Genomic DNA, 27,595 nt, shown 5'->3' with positions numbered 1-27,595 from the left:
CTTCTTTTCACCTGACAGTGAGGAGTTTCGCCAAGGGGACGTAGCGCGCGGGAGGAACACGCTATTCCCCCCTAGTTCAACTTCCTCCCCGCGCGCCCCGACCAACCAGAGAAGGTGCTAGTGCAGAGACCAGGACACATACCCACATCCGGCTTCCCACCCGCAGACACAGCCAATTGTGTCTGTAGGCCGGAGGTAACACGGGGACTCGAACCGGCGAGCCCCGTGTTGGTAGGCAACAGAATAGACCATCGGTGGCGTGGACAGAAACCCCAACTTGACCCCTAGGTATTGTCTGTAAGCCCTGTGATGGACTGGGTATCAACAATACCCAGGGTATTGACAGGTCCCCCCCCACACACACACACACACAATTATTATCGCGAAGACAAAATAAGTAAGACAGGACCATGCATCACGAGCACTTCTCAGAACCAGCGGATCTTGTAACAACATTTTATCATTAAATAACATCTATTCCCTATGAAACTGAGCAAAACTGGAGGAAGACATGTAAAAAAAAGGCTTGGATGATTTGTTTTCATGGCATTTTATTTTTCCTTGTACTTACCGTTGCCTCATAGTGACAGTCTGCATCACTTTGGGTATGGGAAAGTATTGTAGCGAATATCAAGGGGCAGCCCAGGCCCGCCACAACCGGGACGCGAACCCGTGTCTCCCACTCCGCAAGTGACAACGTTAACTAGTCGACTAAAGCGTCCGACCCATTACTCCAGAACCAATGTGTCTACTTATCCATGCAAGTTACAGTATCTTACACCCGTCGTTTCATAGTCTGTTTTTTGCTTTGCTTGCAGTTTTTTTCCTGAATGCTTAAACACTAAATTAACACTAATGTATCACTTAAAGGGGGATTCTTGAAGCACTGTCTCTGAAACCATTAACACGTGTAGCCAATGCATTTACCAAGCGTGCCAAACTGAATGCACGTTGTCTGCTTTACACCCAGTTTGTAATTTCATAACACACTTTTTGGGAAAAAAACTGTAAACACAACTCACTGCTTTACACCCAGTTTATTGCCAGACCCACAATGAAGGAGAGATTTTGCTTAATTTTTTTTTCTTCTGTTCTTTTCTTTCTATCGCAAATGTTTTTTTCTTCTACTGCGCTTTTGTTGTTTGAGGAGTGTTTGGACATTTTGAGAGAAAAAAAACTACAACTTTTTCCCCTTATTTGTATTGATACTGTGTTGTGTTCGGGATAACATAATAACATAACATTTTAACATAATTATGTCTTTATATAATCATTAATTATAATCAAAAATAAATAAAACAATTAACATAACATCCATAATTTACACGTTTGGGCACATGTGTGTATGTGTGTTTACTACAAGTATGACAAAACTTTACTGCAAACTGCCATGCCCTGCACACACAACAAGCAAAACCCACCAGCCTTTTTCATTTATACCGTCAGTGCATAGTTAGTGCTTATTCAAATGGTGGTTTGTGTGTACTGTATTGACGCAAAAAAGGAAAAAAAAAACAAACAAACCCACAATTGTTCAAGACTTTGAAAAGTTTTGCAGGAATTGTTTGCTTTTGCAAGACATTCATGTTTTGTTTGTTGTTGTTTTTTTACCACTTTAATCCCCGTGGGAAAATTCTCTGCGGCGCTTCTGCTGCTGGCTCGGTGTAAGGTTTTGTGGTTAGTGTGTGTAGAGTTTTGCAAAACACAGCCTATAGTTTCAAAGACAGTGCCTAAGCAATCAGAAAAAAAAGAAAAACAAAACCGTAACCCCACCCATCTGAAACTATTTGGCAGTTTTAGCAATACAAGGCTGTGGGCCATTCATTCGCCTTGCCACGTCGTTGGTTATGTTTAGTTAAAGTTTATCCGGCTCGGACGCGCCTCATTAGTTTGTATTGCAGGAATCTGATTGGACACATTCGCGCCGGAGGCGCCGGAGTTACGTAACACGAAACGTGAGCGGCGCAGCCAATCAGACGGCGTGAGTCCGCTTACTGGAAAACAGCTGAACGACGTTTCGCGCTTGGCTCGTATTATGTGGTAGTGGCTCGTATGTGTGTGAGCAACTGCGACGGTGGATTTCAGAAGTCTCTCCCGGAAACGAGGGTTTGTCCCGCTGGAGCCGCTGCCGCCGTCAGGGTGCCATGGTTAATTGCGTTGAGAGAGCTTAACGGAAATTCAGGAACTGGGCGATAAAGCAAACAAGAATGTGATGAGCCTGCCTGCGAGCGATCTTTATTGTGGCAACGATGTGTTCTTCAGTGAGAAACGTAGGGCTGCAACCCACACGTACGTCTCAACTTTCACGTCACGGTTATATAGTTTGCACGTCTTATGTTGGGTTAGCCGCATTTGCCATTATATCATAGCTGATTGGCTTCATGCCATTGCTGAGTGGCATGGCTTTGGCTCTGCTTGGCGTGGTATCAAAGGAGGTAATGTCAGTCCACCAGAGAATACGAACGGGTGGTGTTAAACGAACGGGTTTCGCAATCGGAGCGTGGTTGTGTCTGGGTGTTTAAATTCTGCGACTGTCGTAAATTGCGACCGCAAGGCGCCACCTCCATTGTGGTCGCTAGATGGCGTGCTGGAAGACACGACCGCCAGGCCAGCCTGGGTCGCGTCCGCTATGTTGAGAATGTATCATGATATTCATTCAGTACAGTGACCGCAGAGCATGTGTTGTGTAAACCTCTTAAACCACACCAAACCCCGCCCTTATCGGAACCGCACAAAGCCTCTCACTGCGACTAATCGCCCCCAAATGCGTATCTAAACAAAACCACGCCAGACACGTAATCTGGATGTAACCAGGAGGTGGGAGGAGTCTGTGTCCGTGAGTCCTCCGCCCAACTCTCCTAGACTGATCGCCAGTTTGTTGCATGGCTTAAACATGCTCACACTTTTCAACAGTAACAGATTTTGCCATAACACCGTCAAGTAATTGCTTCATCGCTGTGGTGTGTTCCCCTCACAGCGGCCGACCCGAAACTCATCCTGGAGCTGAAAACCAGGCGTCCTCCGTCCCTGGAGGGCCGGGCGGGCTGTGAGACGTGGAGCGTGGACTTCTCTCCGGACGGAGCCTGGTTCTCCTGGTCAATGGGCCATGGGATTGTCTGGGTGGTTGCTTGGCCACTTGATTCCGAGTAGGTTAAAATACTCACAGTGGTCGATTCCTAAAACGTTTTCAAGGGGTTTAGCAAGGACAACCGTCCCTGCGTTGTGTGTGTGTGTGGGTGGGGGGGGGGGGCAAGGCAAGGGCGATGGTATCGCCACAAAAAAAATCACATTTAAACTGTAGCCATCCGCCTACATCTTATTAACCATGAAAGATTTGCTTACACAAAGTGTATTATTGTAACACAGCATGTTTTTTTTAGTAATTACTTATTATACATTTGACCATTTTAAGAATTTATTTCATTCATTGCAATATTTATTTAGCTCAACGTGCACAGAACAAATGGAGTGAAACTCAAAGGACTTAAAGATCAACAATAGATTTCTTAATATGTACTAACGTTGCTCGGTCAAGATATATTGCATAGCAGCTTTCGCTGGTGTAAACGGGAAGTTCTTGGGTGGAAATGTACTGTGGTACACCATTGCATAGTCAGCCAAATATACCTGGCCTTGTTTTACACAGCCCACGAGATCAAGTGATGGTCATAGATATGACTTTACATAATAAACCAGTCATACAGTTTAACCTTCCTCTCTGTTCAAGGGACATACGTTTTGATCTATTATGTTACTTAGCTTGAATTCATGCTGTTCTGTTTGCCCTACCACCTGCTGCCTAAATGCATTTGTCATGCTGGGCCTAAAGGAAGGTATTACCAATCTGGTACCAACTACTTCTACTTTTCTCATGGTAATGTGAAATAACCTCTTCTCCTGGATCGCCACCTTGTCATGGCGGAGACGCTTGCGTGCACTAATGATCCCAAGAGCTATGCCGTCTGGAGCTTGGCCCCTGGTAGGGTCACCCAGGGCGAATAGGTCAAGGGAGAGGTTCCAGGCGAAGAGCGATCCAACAAAGAGCTCAACGGTAGAACTGGCAGAAGATGTCTCCAGGTCACAATGACAGTGAAGGCGGATGAAGGCTGCAACAGAGGGTGGTCCCTAATCGTCTTGGTTCTCCATGACTTTGGACTCTGGCCACCCCTTGCCAAGGACCGTGTGGTGGCTGCAGGCACATCAGCCGCTCCACGTAAAAAGCTGTCACGCACAGGCGTCCTCCCATTTTGCGGCCCCAGGATCGACCTTTGCACCCACCTGGGGACTCAGAGGGAGGACGGTTATACTCGACCCCGAGTGACTGCCGCTGATGATGAAATAACCTATTGTCACACATTTATGCAACCCAAAACTATACACTTAAGCAATCTAACGTTAGTCTATTGATGGTGGGGTTTTTTTTTCAGCCCCTTCAGAAATAGGTTCCTGGCTACACCAGTGGCACCATTAGCCCAAAAGGGATAGCAGTAGCACAAAGGGTTGGTTTTTGTCAATTTGTTTAGCAGGGGGGATGCATCCCTGTGCACCCCTCTCCAAATCGACTCCTGACAATGAAGGCTGGGCAGGAATTCAATTTTATCATTTATTTTCTTCCAATGGCATTGTATCAAGATGATATTTTGATATTGTCACATTGCGATACACTATTTTGTGGTCTGAATTAATGATGACAAGAATCTACAACATAAAATACTATGAGAAGTTTTAGGTAATAGTTAATAGAGATCAAAAATATTTGAGGGAGTATTATTTGAAAACTGGTTTTGACTTAATATTATATTTTACATTACCAAACTGTTCAATGAGTTGGATTCTTAAACGTGGTATTTTTGCAAATGTAAGCAGATATATCATTATTGTGTGAATTCCCATACTGTCACAATATTTACCTTATTGCCTAGCACTATTCACAATTACCGGTATTTGAAGAACCACCCTGCCATGTAATACTCTCATATTAACAGTTAAGTGTTGCTTTTGTTTTGTCTCTCTCACAGAGAAAATCTGGATGGTAAAATCGACAGAGGAGACAAGAGCTTTAGCTGTGGACAGCCAGTTTGGGGACTCGCCTTTGGGCCCAGACCATCAAAGTCAGCTTCATCATTTCTAAATCACACCCCAACAAAAGGGAGCAGGTTGCTTCTGGCCACCGGTTTAGAAAACGGGGTGATCAAAATCTGGAACGTGTTAACAGGTGAGACCTGTTGTTTTTGGGTTTTTTTGTGGAATTTTCCCCCTTTTTCTCCCCAACTGTATCTGGCCAGTTACCCCACTTCCGAGCCGTCCCGGTCACTGCTCCACCCTCTCTGCCGATCCAGGGAGGGCTGCAGACTACCACATGCCTCCTCAGATACATGTGGAGTCGCCAGCCGCTTCTTTTCACCTGACAGTGAGGAGTTTCGCCAGGGGGACGTAGCTCATGGAAGGATCACGCTATTCCCCCCAGTTCCCCCTCCCCCCTGCACAGGTGCCGCGACCGACCAGAGGAGGCGCTAGTGCAGCGACCAGGACACATGCCCACATCCGGCTTCCCACCTGCAGACACGGCCAATTGTGTCTGTAGGGATGACCGACCAAGCCAGAGGTAACACGGGGATTCAAACTGGCGATCCCTGTGTTGGTTGGCAATGAAATAGACCATTACACTACCTGGACACCCCAGACCTGTAGTTTCTGATGGGAGCACGGGCTGTTCTGCTGTCACTGCCAAACACACATTAGTGGTGATATCATGCATACCACAAAAAAAAACCCATTGTGTTTTTTTGTCCACTTTTAGGCAATGCTCTGTTTGATCTGCATGGCCATGAAGGTATCGTAAGAGATCTGGTCTTCCCTCCAAACGGAAAGCTCACCCTTGTATCGTCCTCTCGTGACAAGACCTTGAGAATATGGGACCTGAGTCAGAAAGGTCAGCAAACTATATTCTTTTATGTGATCAAAATTCGACAATATAAACTCTTGTTTCAGTAATGACCGTAATACATAACGAAATGAGGAGCTACAACTGTTTGGGTAAACCTTCCCCTGTGGAATATTTTTATTTTAACCATAACTTATAACCATAATACACTGTAATAGACAAGAGGGAAAGTTTAATTGTCCAAAACACTCTGTTATAATATTGGGTTAAGTTCAAAGAAGGTTGTCAAATTCAAACATTCAAGTGTTGTTTTTTTTTCCATTGAATCAACTGTAATTAAATCTGCTGTTGGGGGGGTAAAGTGTCAGTTCAAGGTTTTTATTGTCATGAGCACAACAAGAAAGCATGCAAGTGTTGCAGAATATGAAATTCTTTGTCCTAGAGCTCAACACACAATGTATAATAAAATAAACTATCAAACTGCTAAAAATGTAACCTAAGCGGTTTGGATAATGGAATGGAATATATACACTACCGTTCAAAAGTTTGGGATCACCCAAACAATTTTGTGTTTTCCATGAAAAGTCACACTTATTCACCACCATATGTTGTGAAATGAATAGAAAATAGAGTCAAGACATTGACAAGGTTAGAAATAATGATTTGTATTTGAAATAAGATTTTTTTTACATCAAACTTTGCTTTCGTCAAAGAATCCTCCATTTGCAGCAATTACAGCATTGCAGACCTTTGGCATTCTAGCTGTTAATTTGTTGAGGTAATCTGGAGAAATTGCACCCCACGCTTCCAGAAGCAGCTCCCACAAGTTGGATTGGTTGGATGGGCACTTCTTTGAGCAGATTGAGTTTCTGGAGCATCACATTTGTGGGGTCAATTAAACGCTCAAAATGGCCAGAAAAAGAGAACTTTCATCTGAAACTTGACAGTCTATTCTTGTTCTTAGAAATGAAGGCTATTCCATGCGAGAAATTGCTAAGAAATTGAAGATTTCCTACACCGGTGTGTACTACTCCCTTCAGAGGACAGCACAAACAGGCTCTAACAGGTACTATTTAATGAAGATGCCAGTTGGGGACCTGTGAGGCGTCTGTTTCTCAAACTAGAGACTCTAATGTACTTATCTTCTTGCTCAGTTGTGCAACGCGGCCTCCCACTTCTTTTTCTACTCTGGTTAGAGCCTGTTTGTGCTGTCCTCTGAAGGGAGTAGTACACACCGGTGTAGGAAATCTTCAATTTCTTAGCAATTTCTCGCATGGAATAGCCTTCATTTCTAAGAACAAGAATAGACTGTCGAGTTTCAGATGAAAGTTCTCTTTTTCTGGCCATTTTGAGCGTTTAATTGACCCCACAAATGTGATGCTCCAGAAACTCAATCTGCTCAAAGAAGTGCCCATCCAACCAATCCAACTTGTGGGAGCTGCTTCTGGAAGCGTGGGGTGCAATTTCTCCAGATTACCTCAACAAATTAACAGCTAGAATGCCAAAGGTCTGCAATGCTGTAATTGCTGCAAATGGAGGATTCTTTGACGAAAGCAAAGTTTGATGTAAAAAAAATCTTATTTCAAATACAAATCATTATTTCTAACCTTGTCAATGTCTTGACTCTATTTTCTATTCATTTCACAACATATGGTGGTGAATAAGTGTGACTTTTCATGGAAAACACAAAATTGTTTGGGTGATCCCAAACTTTTGAACGGTAGTGTATATATATATATATATATATATATATATATATATATATATATATATATATATATATATATATATATATATATATATATATATATATATATATAATGTGTACAGCCTAAATGCTCATTTAACTAAATGCTAATATAATACCTAATATACAGTAGCAAGAATATTGCACTGAGAAATATACAAATATTGCACAGACTATTGCACCAGTAATGTCCAAGATTTATGGTCAGGTGAGTTGGATAGATATTCAAAGTCTTATGGTCTTATGACGTTACTGTTTGCCAGACGGTAGTAGTTCAAACTAGGGCTGCATGATATATCGTTTCAGTATGGTCATGTGCGATGCGATGTACAAAAATACCTGTATGTTTTCACAATATATATTGGAGAAAAAATATTGCAATGTGAGTGGGTTTTTTTTTTTCCAATATCATGCAGCCCTAGTTGAAACAGTCCATGTCTGGGTTGGCTGATGTCTCTGATAATGTTCATGGCCTTCTTCCTACACCTCTGGGTGTGGAGGTCCTTGCAGGGCTGGAAGCTCAATCCTGCTAATGTGCTGCGCTGTTTTAACCAGTAGAGACTGAAGTGGTTCTTTGACCAAAGGCAACTTAGCTTGTAAAGAGTAACCTCCCCAGTACGAGCTGTGCAGTGCCCCTTTCTGGTCTCTGGAAAAAAACAGCTCTGAAAACGGGATTCAGACAAGTATGTGTCACCAGCACACAGAGGAAAGAAAGGGGGAGAGTGGTTTGACACGTAAGCATGAGGCTGCACCCCTATGGCAAAGTTCAGCCAGCAGGGGCAGCAGTGCTGGAGGATTAAATACAGAAAAGATTAGATGTTTTTATATTTGCACATAGATTTCCTCCAGGACTGATGTTTTCAATTTTTCAATCAGAAAACATGAAGAGTGCAAGGTCTTTTTAAACGGAGTCAGATGTTTCAGTCGGTCTGATTTTTCTGTTCTTTTCTGTTTTTTGGTGGTGTAGGAAGTGGGGCAGATAAGTGTACCTATATACGAGGAATTTTCCTTGGTAGGTTGATCATGTAGGTCACATTAAGCGTAACATAACGACACAAGAGAAGTGGAACGTGAAAAATGATCGGAGGGAGGAAGACTGAGAATGAAAACCCACAAATAGGAGGTCTGTTCATTACAGTACGCCACCATTATAGCCCAGCTATCCTAGTAAGAGGCTGGGGAGTGTCAGTGTGAGTAACAATAAGCAGAATTCATATGTAGACTGTTGAAATGTGGTGTTTTTATATCTTATGTGTTTTTATTTTCTACTGTTGCATGTTTTTTTTCGTTTGTTTTGCTTTTTCTTTTCTTTTCTTTCTTTCTTTTTTTACGAGAGATGTTTTCACTCATGTCTCCCCGAAAGTTTTTCTGCAAATCTCACTTGCAGCAGTTTATATTTTAGGCGTTATTAAGGTTTGTTTTTTTTTCCTAAAGAACTAAACTATGACTATCTTCCTTCTGAAGTAATCAGATGTCCAGATACTTTCAACAGTGGCTCCTGAATAGTGTAGGTGTTGTTTTTGTGTTGGTATTATTTCATTGTGTGCATAAATAAGCATGTGTGTCCTGTTGTCGGTGATTGTAGGTAAAAAGGTGCAGGTGCTGTCGGGCCATAAGGACTGGGTCAGCTGCTGCTGTATATCCCCGGATTGTAGCATGATCGCATCAGTGGGCAGATTTGACAGAGTAAGTTGTTTCTATATTGCCATGGTAAATTATGTGGTCCCTCCTTGTGTCCTCCTGACAGAGAAGGAGCAGTTTGAAAGATTTCAAGGGACACAAGTTCAAGCCAGCAAATGTTGAGCCGCCGAGTGTCCAAATCTAGTTTCACGTATGGTCTTTTAATCTTTTTATCTGCGTCCTTTTCTATCCCCAAGTTTACAACACATCCTGGATATAATCAGATAAGTACAGCTCAAAGTGTCATGGTGTCCTTGCTTTATTTTTTTGAAAGTCACTGTTCTATTGAGATTTTCTATTGAAAAGGCTCTCTTAGTGGGAAACTGGGGAAAGAAAGGAGAATAAAGGAGACTGAGTGAGAATAAATGGGGGGCGGGGGGTGCTGGGTGTTGTGGGTGTGCGTTCTGCAAAAGCCATTGTTCCCTTAACCATGTATACCTCAGAGAGTTGAAGGTATGCGGATTTTTTTATTTCAACCAAACACGACAAACTGGTTTCCCTGATAAGTCACACCCCGTCCGTCTGCAAGTGCTTTTCTTGAGCAAGTCAACAGGAATAGCGTTTGCTTGGATTTAAGACCTAGACAGAGAAGGCTCTCGTACATGGTTGGGGTCAACACTGTTTTATATTTGCTTCAGACAGACATGGAAAAAATGTAATGCTACATTACAAATCAGCACAGGCTCAGCAAAGAGATATAAGAATTAGAAAAGACCTTTCTGCCAGGTGAAATGTTGCTTCTTTTTTTTGCATTATTTTCTGAGTATAGACTGAGGAAGGTGGGCGTTGCGTGGTATTTATCATCATCGGGCCCCTGGGACTGACAGACATGTCCAGCTCTTACAAGTCGGCTGTTTGAGCCTCCCGGCATTTCAGGTCTTTTCTCTTGGAGACTTTAAACACTAGAGGAGGCTGTTATCGAATTCTGGTTCTGGCGCCCTGGAGCTTCAAATTGTTGTGTACATCATGTTTCTACTTGCCACCATAGGCGGCCTTAAGCAACTGGGGGCCCATTTCAAGAGCTAATGTGGGGCCCTACACCACAAAAAAAAGAAGAAGAAGAAAAAAGCGAGGATTCAAGTTGGCTTGCATCAATAACAATATATTTTTGGACTTAAACTTAAATGCATTGTGCGCACGTTCACCATCATGGACAGCTCAACAGAAATCATCGAAACCACTCCCATAATTTAAAAACTGAAACTGGCATTTTTGCTTTGGAATGAGGAGAAGCCTCGCCCTTCCCGGCAACTACTAGTCTGCATTGCATAGCGCTTATGTGCTATTTATCAGCTCAGATGTCAGCCGAGCGCCCTCTAGTGGTGATTCTCGTCTGTCATCTCTGAATGAAGTAACCACAGCTCGCCTTGCCCAGGACGGGAGCATGCACTTCTGCCTCTCTAGGTGAAAAACAGTTATGCCGCCCCTCTGATTGTAACGCACTAAACCAGCAACACAAAGGCCGGTTTAAGCCACACACATAGTGCAAATAGTCTAGTGCAACGCAAGTGTGCTCAGAGTGTCAACAATATTAAGTATGCATGACACAATATGTGGGCATTTTGCGGAGCCATTTTTAAATAACGCACCAAACAGGTCTGCATAATAACTTCAGTAATCTGGCTCCAAATTCTTTACAGCGATCACATGTAGCTATCCCAGCAGTCATTGGGTGGCAGGCAGGGAGACACCCTGGACAGGCTGCCAGGCCATCACAGGGCAGTGTGACTGTAGTCTGCCCTGCCTGCCGCCCAATGACTGCTGGGATAGGCTCCAGCATCCCCGCGACCCTGACAGCAGGATAAGTGGTTTGGATAATGGATGGACATATACGTAGCTATTTTCCAAATAGTCCAATTGCAGCACCTCAAACTAAATAATACCAGGGCAAATCTCTCCGATACACCGCTTACTCGTGTGAGTGCACAAGCCCACATCATCAGCAGCTTTCGCAATGACTAGACAGCAAATAAAGCTTACATTTCCGAAATATATATGTTGGGTTTACGGCATTTTTTTTTCTTTATCTCGAAGACAATCGAAACTGGTTTCAGTAGGCTAGGCTACCATTGGCTCGTGATTGCTGGGGGCGGATGGCGGCTGCAGGTGCAGCGTGATTGACACATCCCTCATCAATTCGTTGTGCTTGCAGAATGTGTAGCCTAGCTGGCCTCAGTTCCTGCCATTGGTTACTCTGCGATCCATCCATCCGTTATCCAGACCGCTTATCCTGCTCAGGGTTGCGGGGATGCTGGAGTCCATCCCAGCAGTCATTGGGCGGCAGGCGGGGAGCTCTGCGACGTTGCTCATTAATAGTTGGCCCACATTTCGCCACGCGCCGACAGTGGCCTCGCTACAATAAATATTAAAAAAAAAGTGGGTGAATCATTTAATTGTTGTATGTAAGTCGGGGGCCCTTTGGGAAGGCATGGCCCATTTCAGTAGAAACAGGTGAAACATAGCTAAGGCTGCCAATGCTTGCATCGACAGTCAGGGAGGAGGACTGAGGACAGCATAACACTGAAAAAAATCCAGTTTTTTTTTTTAAATCATGCCTTCATTAAAATATTTGTCTGTTTGCCCATTGCAGCAAGTCTGACGACACTCTAGGATCTATTATTATTATAATTTTACTTCATCACATAAATCACCTTTTTTTCCCCCCTTCAGACATTGACTTCAAATTTTGGCATTTTGAGGGCTGAATAGGGCATAATAAATGGATCACTTGAGCCAAAAAAAAAAACCCTTCATTAATCCCATTATTTAAAGAAACAAAAACTTAATTAATGATTGTTCTAATAGTAAATTATAATTACAGCAAATCCAGCAAAATCAAATAATTCTTTTTATTATTTTTGGACCAGATGGTGTGTTTGTGGAGCCTACGGTCATTCACTTTCATTAGGAACCTGACGGGAGGGGCCCAGAAGACCTTCTACCTGCTCGCCTCTTGCGACTTCACCCCCGACGGGGCGCTGCTCGCCACAGCCGCCTTCGGTGCTTCCAGCTGGTGGATCGACCTGTGGGATCCGTACACCGCAGAGAAGCTGGCCACTCTGGTGTACGTCTCATTTTATTGTATTTTTCAGCGTACTTTAGACGGCATGTTGGCTCAGTAGTTAACGCTGTTACCTCACAGTTAAAGGGTCCCAACTTAAAACCCGGCACTTTTGTGTGTGTGTGTTTTCATTCCCTCGTTGTGTTTCTGTGGGCTTCCTCCCAGTCCACAGACATGCACGTTTGCTGAATTTCCATTTAATTGCCAAAAAAAAAGTGTAAATGGTGTACAGGTGATTGTGTGCGTGTAGGCCGTGATGGACTGGTGAGCTGTCCAGGGTGTCTGCCCGCCTTCTGCCCATTGCATGCTGGGATAGAATCCAGTTGCCTGCAACCCTGAATTGGATTAAGCTGTGTTGTGGTATCGTAAACGAATAAATAATGAATGAATGAGCATCATTCATTATGGAAATAACTGTCAGTTTGTTTAAAGTGCTTCGCCCATATTTTTGTTTTTCAGGCGTGTCTATCTTGAGAGGCTCATCAAAAATTTCCTGTCCAATGAACACCAGTACACTTGCAAAAAAAAATTATGCCTGGGAAAATGGGACTTGGTACACACTGAAAAGAAAAAAAAACCTGGGCCAATTTATTTGAATCACCCTTTTTATTCTCATGCAGCGGGCCAACATGTTGTCTTGCAGCTTGACCCATTCAAGCATGAAATACTTAAACCTGCTATTGTGAACTGAGTCTTAAGAGTTGAGGTGTGTGGAAAGGTTTTGTTTTTTTGGAGTTCCTGTTGCACGGTGCATGTTTTTTTCCAAGTAGTATGCACACGCTAGGTAGAAATAAGAACAGGTTAGACAAGTATACTGCTTAAAACCGGCTACGCTCAGCACTTCCACTATCACCTTTAACATCTGCTGCAGTATCCAAAATGACGCACAGCTGGTCCAACCTGCTTTTCTACTCTATTCTGTTTTCATTTATTGTGTTTATGATGTCAGATTGAACTGAGTAATATGCCGGCTCATGATTTCTGACCAAACTGTTGCTTCGATCCACAGCAACTACTGTGAAATCTACGGGCAAAACCAAATTTCAGCAATACAGTTCTCTCCCGATGGCTTGCACCTAGCAATAGTGACCGAGGACAGGTGATGTCTGCCCCTTCTGTCTTGCAAGTCCTGTGGACATCACTCAGACATATGAAAAAGGCTATTTCTACATTAATTACTGACAGATCTGTTGTGTCTGCAGAGCTCTTCGGATCTGGGAACCGGGCCAGACGGGTATGGTGATGCAAACCAAAGAGGACCGATCCTCCAATGGACTCTGCTGCAACTTTCATCCACAAGGAGGAGTCGTCGCCACAGGGTAGAAATTACAACCGAAGCATATTCACACTTATGTTTAAATTCCCTTTAACAAGCCCAATTATAGCGCACGGGAACAAAAAAAAAAACAAGAACAAAATATGAAAAAGAAAAAACGGCAACAATAAATGAATACATTATAGGGCACCGGCCATTTAAAAGCTATGCAAAAAACAATGTTTTAAGGTTGACAGACATCCTACAACCAAGTGGCAGCCATTTCCAAAGGCGTGATCATAGACACACAAGTCTGTCTCTCCATACCTCCGAGGCCTATTTTTGAACAACCAGAACCAGAATATTGTAAAAATTAAGTTATTAGGGCGTCCGGGTAGCACAGCAGTCTATTCCATTGCCTACCAACATGGGGATCACTGGTTCGAATCCCCGTGTTACCTCCGGCTTGGTCGGGCATCCCTACAGACACAATTGGCCGTGTCTGCGGGTGGGAAGCCGGATGTGGGTAATGTGTCCTGGTTGCTGCACTAGCGCCTCCTCTGGTTGGTCGGGACGCCTGTTCGGGGGGGAGGGGGAACTGGGGGGAATAGCGTGATCCTCCCACGTGCTACGTCCCCCTGGTGAAACTCCTCAGTCAGGCGAAAAGAAGCGGCTGGCGACTCCACATGTATCTGAGGAGGCATGTGGTAGTCTGCAGCCCTGCCCGGATCGGCAGAGGGGCTTGAGCAACAACCGGGACAGCTCGGAACAGTTGGGGAAAAAAATCCAAAAATTAAAATTAAGTTATTACTTAAGTGCACCCATTTCAGTCACCCTGGAGCATCTTAAATTCAGTTATGAAGCTGACTAGAAACCAATGGAGAAACTGCAATCTGGGTCTCATTACTGTGTAGGTCGACCTTCATAGACAACAACACAAGAGTGTTTTCTTTCCTTCACTGTTCTCTCAGAACCAGAGATGGCTACGTGAGGTTCTGGAGGGCTCCCCGGCTGGTGCCAAGCCTGTGCCACCTGTGCCGATCCGTCCTACGCCATTCCGTCTCCACCCACCAGATGGAGCCACTGCCCATTCCCAAGAGGATCCTGGAGTACCTGACCTACAGAAACATCCCCAGCCGCCTGGAGACCTGCTGCGCCTCAGACGAAGAGTGGGACAGCTAAAAACAAAACAAAACGGCAGTCGAAACCAGCAGTCTCTGATCACATGCCTCACAGGGCCAATTTATGGTGTTATTCCAACCAACCAATGCGTCAGCTAATTTGTACACCTACAATTGTACCATTTGGCTAGAGTGGTAACTGGTGGGGGCGTCCGGGTGGCATGGCAGTCTATTCCATTGCCTACCAACATGGGGATCGCCGGTTCGAATCCGTGTTACCTCCGGCTTGGTCAGGTGTCCCTACAGACACAATTGGCCGTGTCTGCAGGTGGGAAGCCAAATGTGGGTATGTGTCCTGGTCGCTGCCCTAGCGCCTCCTCTGGTCGGTCGGTCGGGGGAACTGGGGGGAATAGCGTGAACCTCCCATGCGCTACGTCTCCCTGGTGAAACTCCTCACTGTCAGGTGAAAAGAAGCAGCTGGCGACTCCACATGTATCAGAGAAGGCATGTGGTAGTCTGGAGCCCTCCCCAGCTCGGCAGAGGGGGAGGAGCAGAGACCGGGACGGCTCAGAAGAGTGGGGTAATTGGTCGGACACAACTGGGGAGAAAAGGGGGGGGGTCTAAAAACAAAAGGTAACTGGCATCATAAGAGGGACCATTGGTCAATGTGACTAAAGCAAAAAAAAATAAATACAGAATTATCATTTTACATATCTTAACATGTAAATGCTTATAACACTTTACTGGAATAAGCATTTCAAGTTTTTGAGCAAATGCATGTAGTACACGGTTGCTCTCTTAACCAAGGTCAACCTTAGATTCAACGTTCCTACCATCAAATCCAGATATTATTTATTGCACTAATAAGACGATGGAGTTTTGCTTAACCTTCACAAGTTTGTCTGAGTTGTTTTGCTTATCAGTTTTATACCTATTTATTTTGTAAATATCTAGAGTATGGACAAATGAATAAATCTATTTCTAATCACGCTTGTGCGCATCCTCATTTGAAAGAACTGATCACGACAACTCAAAAAGAAAATGTTTATTTGAGCATAGTTGATAAAATGTCCAAAAACAAAGCATTTTAACAGTACAAGGGGCCATGTTGAGGCATATTATCCACGGGTTTCTAATAATACTTCATGATTCAGTGACACTGAATTGATTCTTGGCAGTTATTAAGGGTTGATCTGAACTTTGACATGTGACCTAATGCCAGAACAACACATTTATTTCACAAGACACCGTTTCAAGTTTTGCTTGCGGAGCCTGTGGGAACCCCATTGTATTATGTTATTGTTGGATGCAGTACACAGTGTTTAGTGTGCAGGGATTCAAACGGGTCGCCAACAATGGCGTCTGCAACATTACCTACACACACCTTATCCGCTTACATCTAGCTATGAAAGTTTAAGAAAGAAAGTTTGAGAACTTAGAGCTGAGGCCACAACTCGGGAATGGAAAATCGAATCTGATCTGTTCTGGGTTTTTCCATCTGGAGCGAGCAGGAGTGCGTAGGATTCCCACCGGCCCACACGGGATGCTTCTCAGAAGCCAGACCTGCGCTTTCACTTGACTTGTTCATGTTGAATATGTTGAATTTTGTGCTCCAAATTATGACAATGATAAGATTCTCTTTGCTTTTCCTCTCTTGGGAAGATTCTTCTGTCATATCCAGACCCCCCCCCCCCAAATATGTAGATAGAATACTGTAGGCAAAGTCTAGGAGGCCTCGCTGACTACAAGGTCACGCACACCCTGGAAAGCTGCCACCATGGAACTGAGCTGGATCTTTTCGTTGGTTCCTCCTGCAAGCCTGTGTCTGAGGAGACGACAAAAGGTTGTGAAGCACCAAAACAATGATAATATAAAAGCCTTCACAAATACCGCTGCTTCTCTCAGTCCTTGTTACTGCCTTAGTGTAAGCTTTCATTTACCTTATTTTTGTGAACCTTTACATATATCAAGGGTGTGATTTCACTTACTCAATATCAGCCAACTTAATGAGCAGTCCCATCCGAATTGACGGGGGAAAGTCCACTGAAAGGGGGGGGGGGGAGAAGTAACATTTAAAAAAAAGTAATTAAAATGTGCCGGCCCTGTGATGGCCTGGCGGTCTGTCCAGGGTGTCTCCCCACCTGCCGCCCAACGACTGCTGGGATAGGCGCCAGCTTCCCCGCGACCCCGATTGGGATAAGCGGCTTGGATAATGGATGGATGGACAACTAATGTTCTGTTGTGACCCCAATTGAGTCTAAAACCAGGCCATCACAAGCACGGGGAAAAGAAAAAAAACATTTCCATCGTAAAATTTTGCCATAGGGACCAGCATGCCACACAAATGCACATGCAAACACAAAGGATGCATCCAATGTTTAGAGCTCCTGTAGTACTTTGAAATATCTGGCAAACTGCCCATAGCCAGTGCAGATTGCTTAAGTAATTTAGAGAAGTCATCTCTGGGTCAAGAGCCAGACGCTGTCCCTCACCTCTGTGTATAAGCAGATGAACCTCTGTGAGGATATCATGCAAAGCGAGGCCTTTCAGAGTCTTCAGCTGAAGGATCTCTGTGGAAAAGGTGCTAAGGTGAAAGTATACACTGAAGTGAATGTTGTGAATTATTGTGTTTTTTTGTTTGTAAAACAATATTTTGGATTTATTGAGACAGTAAAAAAAAAAGGCTGGGAGGGAGTTTAGTAGGGAACACAGAGTTCCTGGGGTGGTTTCATCATAGGTCTGCGGGGATACAGTTGTGATACCAGAGGTGGCGGATGTGTTACCTGACTACCTCTGAGCACTCTCAAAGGAGAAATTCCCCTCTGCCCTGTAGTTGGGGAGGATGGTTGGCAAGCTAGTGCTGCACTAGAACAGGCTGGTTTTAATACATGCTACTCAGGGATACACATGCAAGTATGGCTGCATGGAGGATTCAATCAAGGGCAGTTCAGTACACCAATTAGAGAACAGATTCCATTAATTTCTCTGTACTTGCCTGAGTGATCCATTTTATATTTGGTTCATATTTTGTTCTGAAAGCTAAGAAAGTGTTTGCTGGGGGCTTCCGGGTAACGTAGAGGTGTTGCCTACCAACACGGGGCTTGCCGGTTCAAATCCCCGTGTTACCTCTGGCTTGGTCGGGCGTCCCTACAGATACAATTGGCCGTGTCTGCAGGTGGGAAGCCAGATGTGGGTATGTTTCCTGGTCCCTGCACTAGCGCCTCCTCTGGTCGGTCAGGGCGCTTGTTCAGGGGGAGGGGGAACTGGGGGGAATAGCATGATCCTCCCACGCGCTACATCCCCCTGGTGAAACTCCTCACTGTCAGGTGAAAAGAAGCGGCTGGCGACTCCACATGTATGGGAGGAGGCATGTGGTACTCTGCAGCCCTCCCCGGATCAGCAGAGGCGGTGGAGCAGCGATCGGGACAGTTCGGAAGAGTGGGGTAATTGGTTGGATACAATTGGGGAGAAAATGGGGGGGTGGTTTAATTGAATTGTTATTTAGGAAGCCATATTCAATGTCCATATTAATTCTAGCTTTCAATACATTGTTTCAGTATTTTTAGTTGTAGTTTGTCCAATTTTCTATTAACAAAGGTAAATAGATTAGCTGGGACGTGGTGTTCTGTAATAGCACTGCCACCCCCAACCAAACCCCACTTTTCTCTTGCTCTCCACCCTTTCTTTATCCACCCAAGTGGGTGGAGACAGGCTGAAAGCCCAGTGTCTAATCCCTTTTGTGTCATTAAGCATCCCAACAGAACAAATTCCTCACAAGCAAATTTAGTTGCCACTCAAAACCAAAACTTGAAGGTTGGAACCCAGACGTTAGTAGTCATGTCTGAACCGGTGTGCGAGGATGCACGGGAGAAAAAGGATACGGTTGTACGCTGTGGTGAATTCTTTGTTGAGGGCCCAGTCGAGGATGTTGGCTATATCTGAGCGGAGGGGATGACCGGTGCAGGTGTACACCGTGTCCTCAGTGACCTTCCCGTGAGCCATGCTGGTGCTCTGACGTCACAGAGAACGAAATAAAGTGAGCACAACTGACAAAACCTTTGCTTCTGATATGAAACACATTGTTGTGAGATTTACAGCAATAATAATAACAACAAAACAACAACAAATACAACAATAAATGTTATTTGCGTGAGATTTCTCAAAAACAAAGTAATGCCTACTGTATGAATGAGGACAGAAAAGAACAAATAAAGAAAAATAAGTAAACAAAACAAACAAGACTACACAAAAAACATTACCACAATGCAAAATGCTTAGAGTCAAAAGCACGTTTATTAAGTGTTAACTTCTTCTAAATTATAAGGGAATTATTAAGTTGTCAACAGGCCTCTATACCAGTGTACCACTATACTGTACACCTATATTGTATACTCTATACCAGTGTACCGCTATAATGTATACCTATATTGTGTACTCTATACCAGTGTACCACTGGGACCGACTTTCCTCGAGCACAGTGCATGTGTGACATCTACCAATGATGCTGGTGAGTAGAACTATATCCTAACTGATGGGTACTATGGCAAAAACTACAAAAATAAGGCCCGGGTTGAACTGTTAATCTTAAGTGGGCTGAGTGCAGTGTTTGAAAATGTTACCCGTTTATTTTGCAGACAATTACAAAATATGTTCAGGTATTTTAACAAATCAGCAACAACAACAATAATAATGATAATAATAATAAAAAACGATAAGAACTTTGATGTCTGAAATGCTTGAACAGGCATCAGGATTCAATGAGTCGTGAGCCATGTCTATTGCCCCCCCCCCCCCAACTACACAAATTAACTTGCATAAAAGAGATGCTAAATAGAAACGCTAACTATTACAACAAAAATCCTTAATAATGCAAATGAGTTTTCCATGTGCACTTGCGATGGAAATAGATGTATCAATGACAATATGTGATGAAGAGTGATCGAATAGATTTTGTTTTTCTCCCCAATTGTATCCGGCCAATTACCCCCACTCTTCCGAGCCATCCTGGTGGCTATTCCACCCCCTCTGCCGATGCGGGGAGGGCTGCAGACTACCACGTCTCCTCCGGTACATGTGGAGTCGCCAGCCACTTCTTTTCACCTGACAGTGAGGAGTTTTGCCAGGGGGACGTAGCGCGTGGAAGGATCACGTTATTCCCCCCACTTCCCTCTCCCCCCCGAACAGGTGCCCCAACCAACCAGAGGAGGCTCTAGTCTAGTGACCTGGACACATACCCACATCCGGCTTCCCACCCGTAGACACGGCCAATTGTGTCTGTAGGGACGCCCGACCAAGCCGGAGGTAACAAGGGGATTCAAACCGGCGCTCCCCGTGTTGGTAGGCAACGGAATAGTCCGCCACGCCACCCGGACGCCCCCAATCGAATAGAATGAGTTTTTTTGCCATACCTGCAGTATGTTGAGCGATCGTCTCATATCTCCTGTGGAAAGTGTCACGATAGCCTTCATTCCATCTGGAGTTATGTCAATACTGACAAAACACACAAGAGATTGCATAGTTCAGTTAGCAGTGAAATGACTCTAGCCCTTTGCGTGTGACCACATTTGAGTGTGAATAATACACTCACATTAGGGATGCCCATGAATAACTGACCAATGAAAGTTTGCACTTCAATCAAGGTTAACGAATTAAGAAAAAAACAAACAAAGGTACCAGGATTTAGGAAGGGTGTCTTCTCAGCTGTGGGGCTGATACTGATGTTCAAATCCGATCTCTGAACAAACATATGCGGAAAATTCTACATTGTCTTTGCTCGGTTGTTCCTTTCATTTTACACAGCTTAAGGTTTTGTGGACTATTTCTATTTGAGCACGTCAGTCGGTTCATACCGTTAATGTTCATTATTTTACGCAAGTTAACGAGGACATTATTTATCAGCAGTGGCCGAGCTATTACATCTGCAGACAACAACCCCTTTTATTCCTCACATCTTCATTTTGTTAGTGCGGCGAGTAACATTTTAATGAGGTACCTTATAAATGTCCACCTACACCCACACACCTTTCCTGCTGGATGACATGCTCCAACCTCGGGATCATCTGGTCCTGGGAGAGTGGGCCGAAACGGAACCGGGTGCAGCGTGACTGCAGGGCCGGGATGATCTTGGACAGGTAGTTGCAGATGAGGCAGAAGCGTGTGTTCTCTGTGAACTTCTCAATCACTATACAGGAAAATGCACAAGTGAAGAAGACAAGACAAAACCTCACCATCAACGAAGAATTATCACTCAAAATAAAACCTCATCCATGGGTGGATGGAAAGTGGCGTTTGCATTGTATTCAAAATTAGGGGTGCAAATTCAACACTCGTGGTTTGGATCATATCACAGTTTTGGGTCACAGATGGGATCATTTTTCAGATCAGCAAAAAAAACCCAAAACAAAACAAAAAACAAAAACAAAAAAAGGGGGGACAAATATAACTTTGCTTTCCTTTCAATCTGTAAATAATTAAAACAAGGAACTTTTGCCCATGATCTTAAATGAAAACTTTGAAAACAACATTCAAGATGTATAATGTTTAAATAAAATCTCAAAATATAGGCTTTTCAGGGTGTCCGGGTGGCGTGCTGGTCTATTCCATTGCCTACCAACACAGGGATCGCCGGTTCGAATCCCCATGTTCCTCCGGCTTGGTCGGGCGTCCCTACTGACACAATTGGCCGTGTCTGTGGGTAGGAAGCCGGATGTGGGTATGTGTCCTGGTTGCTGCACTAGCGCCTCCTCTGGTCAGTTGGGGTGCCAGGGGGGAGGGGGAACTGGGGGGAATAGCGTGATCCTCCAACGTGCTACGTTCCCCTGGCGAAACTCCTCACTGTCAAGTGAAAAGAAGCGGCTGGCGACTCCACATGTATCGGAGGAGGCATGTGGTAGTCTGCAGCGCTCCTGTGGAGCAGCGCTCCGGTGGAGCACTGACCAGGACGGCTCAGAAGAGTGGAGTGATTGACTGGATACAATTGGGGAGAAAGGGGGGGGGGCATATAGGCTTTTCAAGTTCTTCAGCTCCTCCGCTAGCCATGACTGTCCCTGCGCTTTTTGTAACGTGAGCATCCCTGACTGATTCGTTGGGATTAAACGTGCCCTCTTCACATGAACCCACAACAGCTTTTTTCTGCCTCAACCAATCATTGCGCTTCAGAGTAAAACACAGCATGCATCAGTCTTGTCTATCTTTCTTCATCTTCATCTTTCACTGCAACTCTGCATGAAGATTTAGGGAATTATTACTTTAAAAGTTTGCAATTAATCCGTGGTTCACATGCGTGCCGAACCGTGGGGGGTGGGGGTCCGTACGGCTCACAGATCAACTCCATTCCGTTACACTACTATTCAAAGTCAAAAATTCATCTAAGATCCAAGTTGTATCTGACCTGATAAGGGGTTGTAGTGTTATAAAAAAAAAAACATTACAATGAATAGAGTATTGAGTGATTGTGATGTAAAGTGTAGTGCACGTGAATAACTTTTTCTTAACTGCATAATGTCTTTCTACAGCACACAAACACTTGCTACTGAGGTAGCAGAGGGGGAGTGTTAAATGATCGCATTTGCTCAATTTAAACATAATGAAATACTACTTGCCCCCATAAAGGATGTAACTGGCAGCCCAGGAACTCAGCTGAGATCAAATTTTCAGGATCCTTGATTCCAGAAGTGCGGCCATCAAGACTGTGGTTTTCAGTATCTATACTGTTATTTTTGCAGTGTTACATGAATACGTCAAAATGTCTTTATATTATTTGTGTAATAATCTTTCAAATTGCTGAATTCATACAGCCTGTTCACGGCTGAACACAGTAATCTCTCTCCTGGCCTGCTACTTACTGCTGTAACGTTACAATACTCGGCGATACCCAAGCAAATGGTGAAACAACCATATAAACTTAATTCATTGCTCTGAAAATATGACCAAAAAACCCTAAACTTTTCACTAGTTTTTAAAATATATATATATATATATATATATATATTATAGTGCACAAATACCTCAAATAATGTGTCTATTTAAGTGTGTGTGGGGGTAGATTAAAAAAGTCATAGTAAATGCTGTCACTGCAATTCATCAATGATTTATGTGCTCACATAAATCAGTTTTTTTTTTTAATTGATGGACTGAAATAAGCAGGTATCCTTTAATTCAACAACAGCCAAAGAGTCTGGCTGCTCAGCGGGCTGTTTGGGTACACAGCAGGTGAGGCCCGGCCAAACAGATGGCTTACCTCGCCGCAGTGCATTCTGGGCATCCTGGGTCATGGCATCTGCCTCGTCCAGTATCACCAACTTGAAGCCCTTCCTTACAGGTTGTGAGGGAATAGACAAAAGGTGACGAATGAACTCGTTTCCATTTGACAATATGACCCCACGTAACTGGCATTGAGTCTTGAGTGAACAGAGACCATTTTGGTCACGACTGTTCACAGAAAAATTCTGTTATTAGATGAACCAGAGTTGCACTGGGAACAGAATCAGACTGTAATTACATTGATTAAACTGCCTCAGCAGGTGATATGAGAAGTTTTCTGACTGCAAATTCTGAAATTGTATATGGAACGGTTACTCCAAGCCATATACATCCTCTCCTTATGCCCCTTAAAATATGATGTCCACAACAAAGTCAGGGTAGGTAATATAACACACAGTTGTGTTTTGAGCTGAAATGTGGGGTATAGTATTCAGGAAGGCAAGTTTTCACATTACACAGGACAGCGCTACAGTGTGTGCAATTGGATTTCTACCCAATCACCAGAGACACATTTTTGATCATGTGTAAATGCAATGTGGACAAATCTGATATAGATACAAGTAAAATAGATGTCAAGTGTAACTTGGATGCTACACTTGGTGTTAGAGAACACAAGGATCTGAAAGTGCTGCAACATGATAAAAACAGGTATTTGCTGACATAACGTAAAGCAGTGGTCTTCACCCATGTTCCAGAGAGCTGTATTTATGGAGGGTTTCTCCTCTCAAAACAAACACTACACCAGCCAGTTGCACGTATTAGCACATCTTTAAGTAGGTTAAAAATCTTAACATGAAATGAAAACCAGCAAATATTTCTGGAGACCACTGACTAATGTAAATGACAGTTAATATAAGTTGTTGGGGGGGTCTTACTTGAATATGGTCCTGGTGCTGGCAAAACTCAAGATGGGACCTCGTACCACATCAATACCTCTGTCATCTGATGCATTAAGCTACAAAACAACACGACAGCAAGTCAAAGAACAAAACAGGCTCTGCTCCTAAAACAGAGAAATGTTTGGTGGAGTGAGCTTGTTGAGGCCTTGATCGCCCTATAAAACAAAACGCCTGTTGAGCTGTTGTGGCTTACCTCCAGCACCATAGAGTTGAACTCTTTACCCTTATACAGTTGCCTGGCACATGCTAGGATGGTGGAGGTCTTTCCTGTCCCAGGAGGGCCATAAAATAAGAGGTGGGGAAGCCTGTCCTCACTGATGAACTTCTGGACTGGAGCAACCGAGGGGGAGGGTGTTCATATCAGGAAAAGGGTATAGAATCTGAATATAATGAATTATGTTCAACACGCCTGTGAATGTTCTCATTCATCCAGGTCATGGTTATCCAAAGGAGTTGAATCAAGTGCAACTGGACTTGGTATATATCAGGTCTAGTCAGAAAGGCACGAACTGAGGAAGCCTCTTGGATGAGAGGCGAAACATCTTCACGGATATATACCAAGTCCAGTTGCACTTGATTCAACTCCTTTGGATATGTTCAACACGTGCTGTGAGTTAATCAAGACAGTTAAAACAGTAATGACTGAAAACGTAAATTAAACGGCTGAGTTGACACTTTAGAAACTTAAGAATCAGAATCAACTTTATCGGCCAAGTATGCTTAAGCATACAAGGAATTTGACTCCGGTTTACAGCACCTTCTACTACTTGCATATATCACTCAAAGAAACAAAAACACAAAAAACAAAAAAATAAAATGGAATAATAACAAGAATACTGGAGACAAGTAATGCATGCATAACAAGTATGTCACAACTACAAAGAGTTTTGTTATGGCAGAATAACTAATAACTTATGATTATATATTATATTATATTGCTTATGTTATAATTATAACCACAATCATTTGTAATAAGTATACAACAGCTGTATGTATATTTACAATTGTACATTTGTATTGCACATCTGGTTTGAAGAGGTAGTGCACGTCGTAGATATGTAATTGACATCTTGACCAGAGGGGGCTAGTTACAAAGAGTCCTATATGAGTCATAACGAGTATTCATTACTGCGCTGCACCACGCTGTTAAGTGTTCATTGGAGAGATGGCCTCTGTAGGGGAAAACAACTGTTCCCGTGTCTGCTGGTTTTGGTGCACATTGCTCTGTTGCGCTTGCCAGCGGGTAGGAGTTCGTTAAAGAAATGTAAAACTTACTGGTGCTGAGAATATCCCTGTGAGAGATCAGGTCATCCAGTTTCTGCGGTCTGTACTTTTCAACCCTGCGTGGTTGACAGTCATGAGGTTAGCATTAAGGTAAACGCTGGCAATATTCTGAGCATGCATACTTATTTTGCCCGAGAAGCTGTAAGTACAGCACGATTACGTCATCCTGTTAGCAGTATGCAGATACAGACATCCATTACAAACATCACTGTTGTCAGTTAGCAAGCTAGCGCCTCAACATAGACAGCGAGGCTGGAAGTCCAGCGGCTATGCTAGTAAACAGCAAAAGTTAGCACTATCCACGTCCGCACGCACAGCACGATGCCGTTCGCCGCTTAACTCACCATGGTAAATTGCGAGACTGAGATGACACCATGCTGCTGGTCGATGCCATAAAAGCGGTCACAGCAAAGGCAGATTAAACTTTTGCAGGTCGGGTTGGGTGACCCAGGTCCACTAAGCCTTGCTCTGAGCGAAGGGGTTTGGCGCGCTCAACAACAAAACGTGCGTCGGACGTCGGCGCTCATAACCAATCACATTCGCCCACTTACGATAATAGGCGGGGTTGGCGGGGTAGGCGGGGTCTCCGTGACAAAACGTCAGAGCCGACGAGGAAGACGAAAAATGTAACGTTCCCTGGAGAGATATTCTTCGAAATGAACACCGGAAACATACGAAGGGATACCACTAAAGATATCATCGCCATAACAACGCTGTGTGACGTTTGGTGTCAGAGAGAACCCGTCTTCCGCGTCGAAAGCGGATAACTGTTACAAATGCACAAACTGAATTTGATTGCAATGACTGACGAATACACTTTATTGCAATGATTGGCAAATATAAAAGGGACTTTTCAATTTTCAAGAAAACGATGCGTTGATAGATTTGTGTGTTGGCTGTGAGGTAGGCAGAAGTTTCCCAGGGCGATTTGGGAGATAACAGATGTGGTTCAGCATCTCTTAAGAGGCCGTGTGTAATATTTGGACTGCTGAAGTATAATATCAGCAGGTGTTGCTAAATGGCTGTGACTGACACAAAGCTGAAGACCCCCCCTCCCCCAATCATCATCACCATCACCATGGCTCCCCAGATTTCTGCCTTCAAAAATACAGGAGCTTGCCCGGAGCGTTTTTGTTTTTGTTTGACCCCCCCCCCCCCACACACACACACACACCAAGGATTCTGCTTGCAACTCACTGTTCTCTGTGAATGTTGTAGCAAAATTATGACTCCACTGAAGGCCTTCAGAAATTACAGATGTTGGCTTTGTTATATATTCACATAGCTGAATGACACAGGTCAACACTCAGGGTGAAGTTACGATAGCCCCTTTAAAGGTAACTCTGATTCTCATACCTTCCTCGTCCTTCTCGCTCTCTGTATGTCCAGTCATCCTTCCACCAACCTTTTCAGCTCGGCCAGACACAATGCTGTCTGATGTCTCTGCAGGTGACACGGAGGAAATGTCATAAAAATGTCCCAGCAGCGTCTGCCTGCCTCATAGGAGATGACAAGCCCATGTACAATTCTGATTGCCCCCTGCTTGTCCCCTTCCCACCCACCCGCCAAGGAAAGCAGACTGTCACATTGTATCACTTAGTGGGTTCCGTGCAGTAATGTTGTTAATAATTTGAGGTAGGAACTATTGCTAGATGATATTATCCTAAAGATTTTAAAAGGGCTAAAAAGTAGTGTGTGTTAAGTGTGTGCCGGGGGGAGGGGGGTATAGATCTACTGCCAGGGCACCAACGAGTGCGTGTGAGTATTACGCACCCATGTGTGAGTCTCCACATCCAAGCGCCCCACAGTTTGTGATTTTGCATGTGAAAAGCGTTTGTCTTTTAATAAAGAAAGGTGTTCAGCGTGTCTTATCTTTTCTGATCTAGGCCCGGTGGGGCAGACGACGATTTAGTTAAAGCAGTGAGCTCACCGCACTTACGGTCATCTCGCGAGATCAAGACATCTCGGCGGTGGCTCCCTCCTGCTTCCCTGGGCGATACGAGGCTGTTGCGATTGCTGTGGATTTGATTGACAGGAATCATGTCGGTGTGGTGGGAGCGAACCGGGAGGCAGCTGCTGGCACGGGAAACGGGGAGTACCTGCATCCAGTTCACACATCACCTATGAAACGCACGGGTTCCGCACGGCGTTGGCTTTTAGCGATACGTTGAACAGCTTTTTCTCTTCTTTTTCTGTCCATTCAAAACGGACAGACGCTCAATGGGTACTGTATTGATCTCTATTCAGACTGTACTTCTGCTCAGCATCTTCCTACTGTGTTTAATATAGCCTGCAATCAGAGGAACTACGAGGACTGTTGCAATGGAGTCGCCTCTCTCACGGCTTGAACCCCGTCTATAAACGCAGAGCACCGTGGCTCGTTTCATGGCATTTCGCAGGTT

The 27,595-nt window shown here is 44.1% G+C and overlaps 2 protein-coding genes across 5 annotated transcripts; one reads left to right on the top strand and one right to left on the bottom strand.

The window, feature by feature from the left end:
* Positions 1–1,991: 1,991 nt before the first annotated feature.
* On the top strand, positions 1,992–15,736 carry wsb2 (WD repeat and SOCS box containing 2). Of its 4 annotated transcripts, none has more exons than XM_056282752.1 (9): positions 1,992–2,270; positions 2,978–3,146; positions 5,019–5,215; positions 5,801–5,932; positions 9,217–9,317; positions 12,179–12,375; positions 13,382–13,471; positions 13,575–13,691; positions 14,599–15,736. In XM_056282752.1, exons 1-9 carry the CDS (start codon positions 2,213–2,215, stop codon positions 14,807–14,809), a joined length of 1,272 nt encoding a protein of 423 aa, XP_056138727.1. In that variant the 5' UTR covers positions 1,992–2,212; the 3' UTR covers positions 14,810–15,736. The 4 variants fall into 4 exon arrangements, with proteins under 4 accessions (XP_056138727.1, XP_056138728.1, XP_056138729.1 ...); XM_056282753.1 differs by having other exon boundaries at positions 1,992–2,289; XM_056282754.1 differs by lacking the exon at positions 13,382–13,471.
* A 61-nt stretch (positions 15,737–15,797) lies between these two features.
* rfc5 (replication factor C (activator 1) 5) lies at positions 15,798–25,674 on the bottom strand. The gene is made up of 11 exons (XM_056288652.1): positions 25,538–25,674; positions 25,185–25,249; positions 24,103–24,239; positions 23,886–23,965; positions 22,988–23,061; positions 20,770–20,929; positions 20,157–20,238; positions 18,630–18,759; positions 17,241–17,318; positions 16,737–16,791; positions 15,798–16,573 (listed from the first exon to the last, which is right to left on the bottom strand). Exons 1-11 carry the CDS (start codon positions 25,585–25,587, stop codon positions 16,474–16,476), a joined length of 1,011 nt encoding a protein of 336 aa, XP_056144627.1. The 5' UTR covers positions 25,588–25,674; the 3' UTR covers positions 15,798–16,473.
* Between the last annotated feature and the right edge of the window lie 1,921 nt (positions 25,675–27,595).

The sequence above is a fragment of the Lampris incognitus genome, chromosome 1, assembly GCF_029633865.1.
Source record: "Lampris incognitus isolate fLamInc1 chromosome 1, fLamInc1.hap2, whole genome shotgun sequence".
In the NCBI taxonomy this organism is placed as follows: Eukaryota; Metazoa; Chordata; class Actinopteri; order Lampriformes; family Lampridae; genus Lampris; species Lampris incognitus.
This window is presented reverse-complemented; position numbering and strand designations above follow the sequence as displayed.

Bases quoted from the DNA above. Each gene is read 5' to 3' on its own strand.
- wsb2 (XM_056282752.1), top strand. From the start codon at position 2,213: ATGAGCCTGCCTGCGAGCGATCTTTATTGTGGCAACGATGTGTTCTTC. The intron at 5,933-9,216 runs GTCAGCAAACTA...CGGTGATTGTAG, and splicing joins ATGGGACCTGAGTCAGAAAG to GTAAAAAGGTGCAGGTGCTG. The intron at 9,318-12,178 runs GTAAGTTGTTTC...TTTTTGGACCAG, and splicing joins CAGTGGGCAGATTTGACAGA to ATGGTGTGTTTGTGGAGCCT.
- rfc5 (XM_056288652.1), bottom strand. From the start codon at position 25,587: ATGGCATCGACCAGCAGCATGGTGTCATCTCAGTCTCGCAATTTACCA. The intron at 24,240-25,184 runs GTAAGTTTTACA...CGGTTGCTCCAG, and splicing joins CAGGGATATTCTCAGCACCA to TCCAGAAGTTCATCAGTGAG. The intron at 23,966-24,102 runs GTAAGCCACAAC...GTTGTTTTGTAG, and splicing joins TCAACTCTATGGTGCTGGAG to CTTAATGCATCAGATGACAG.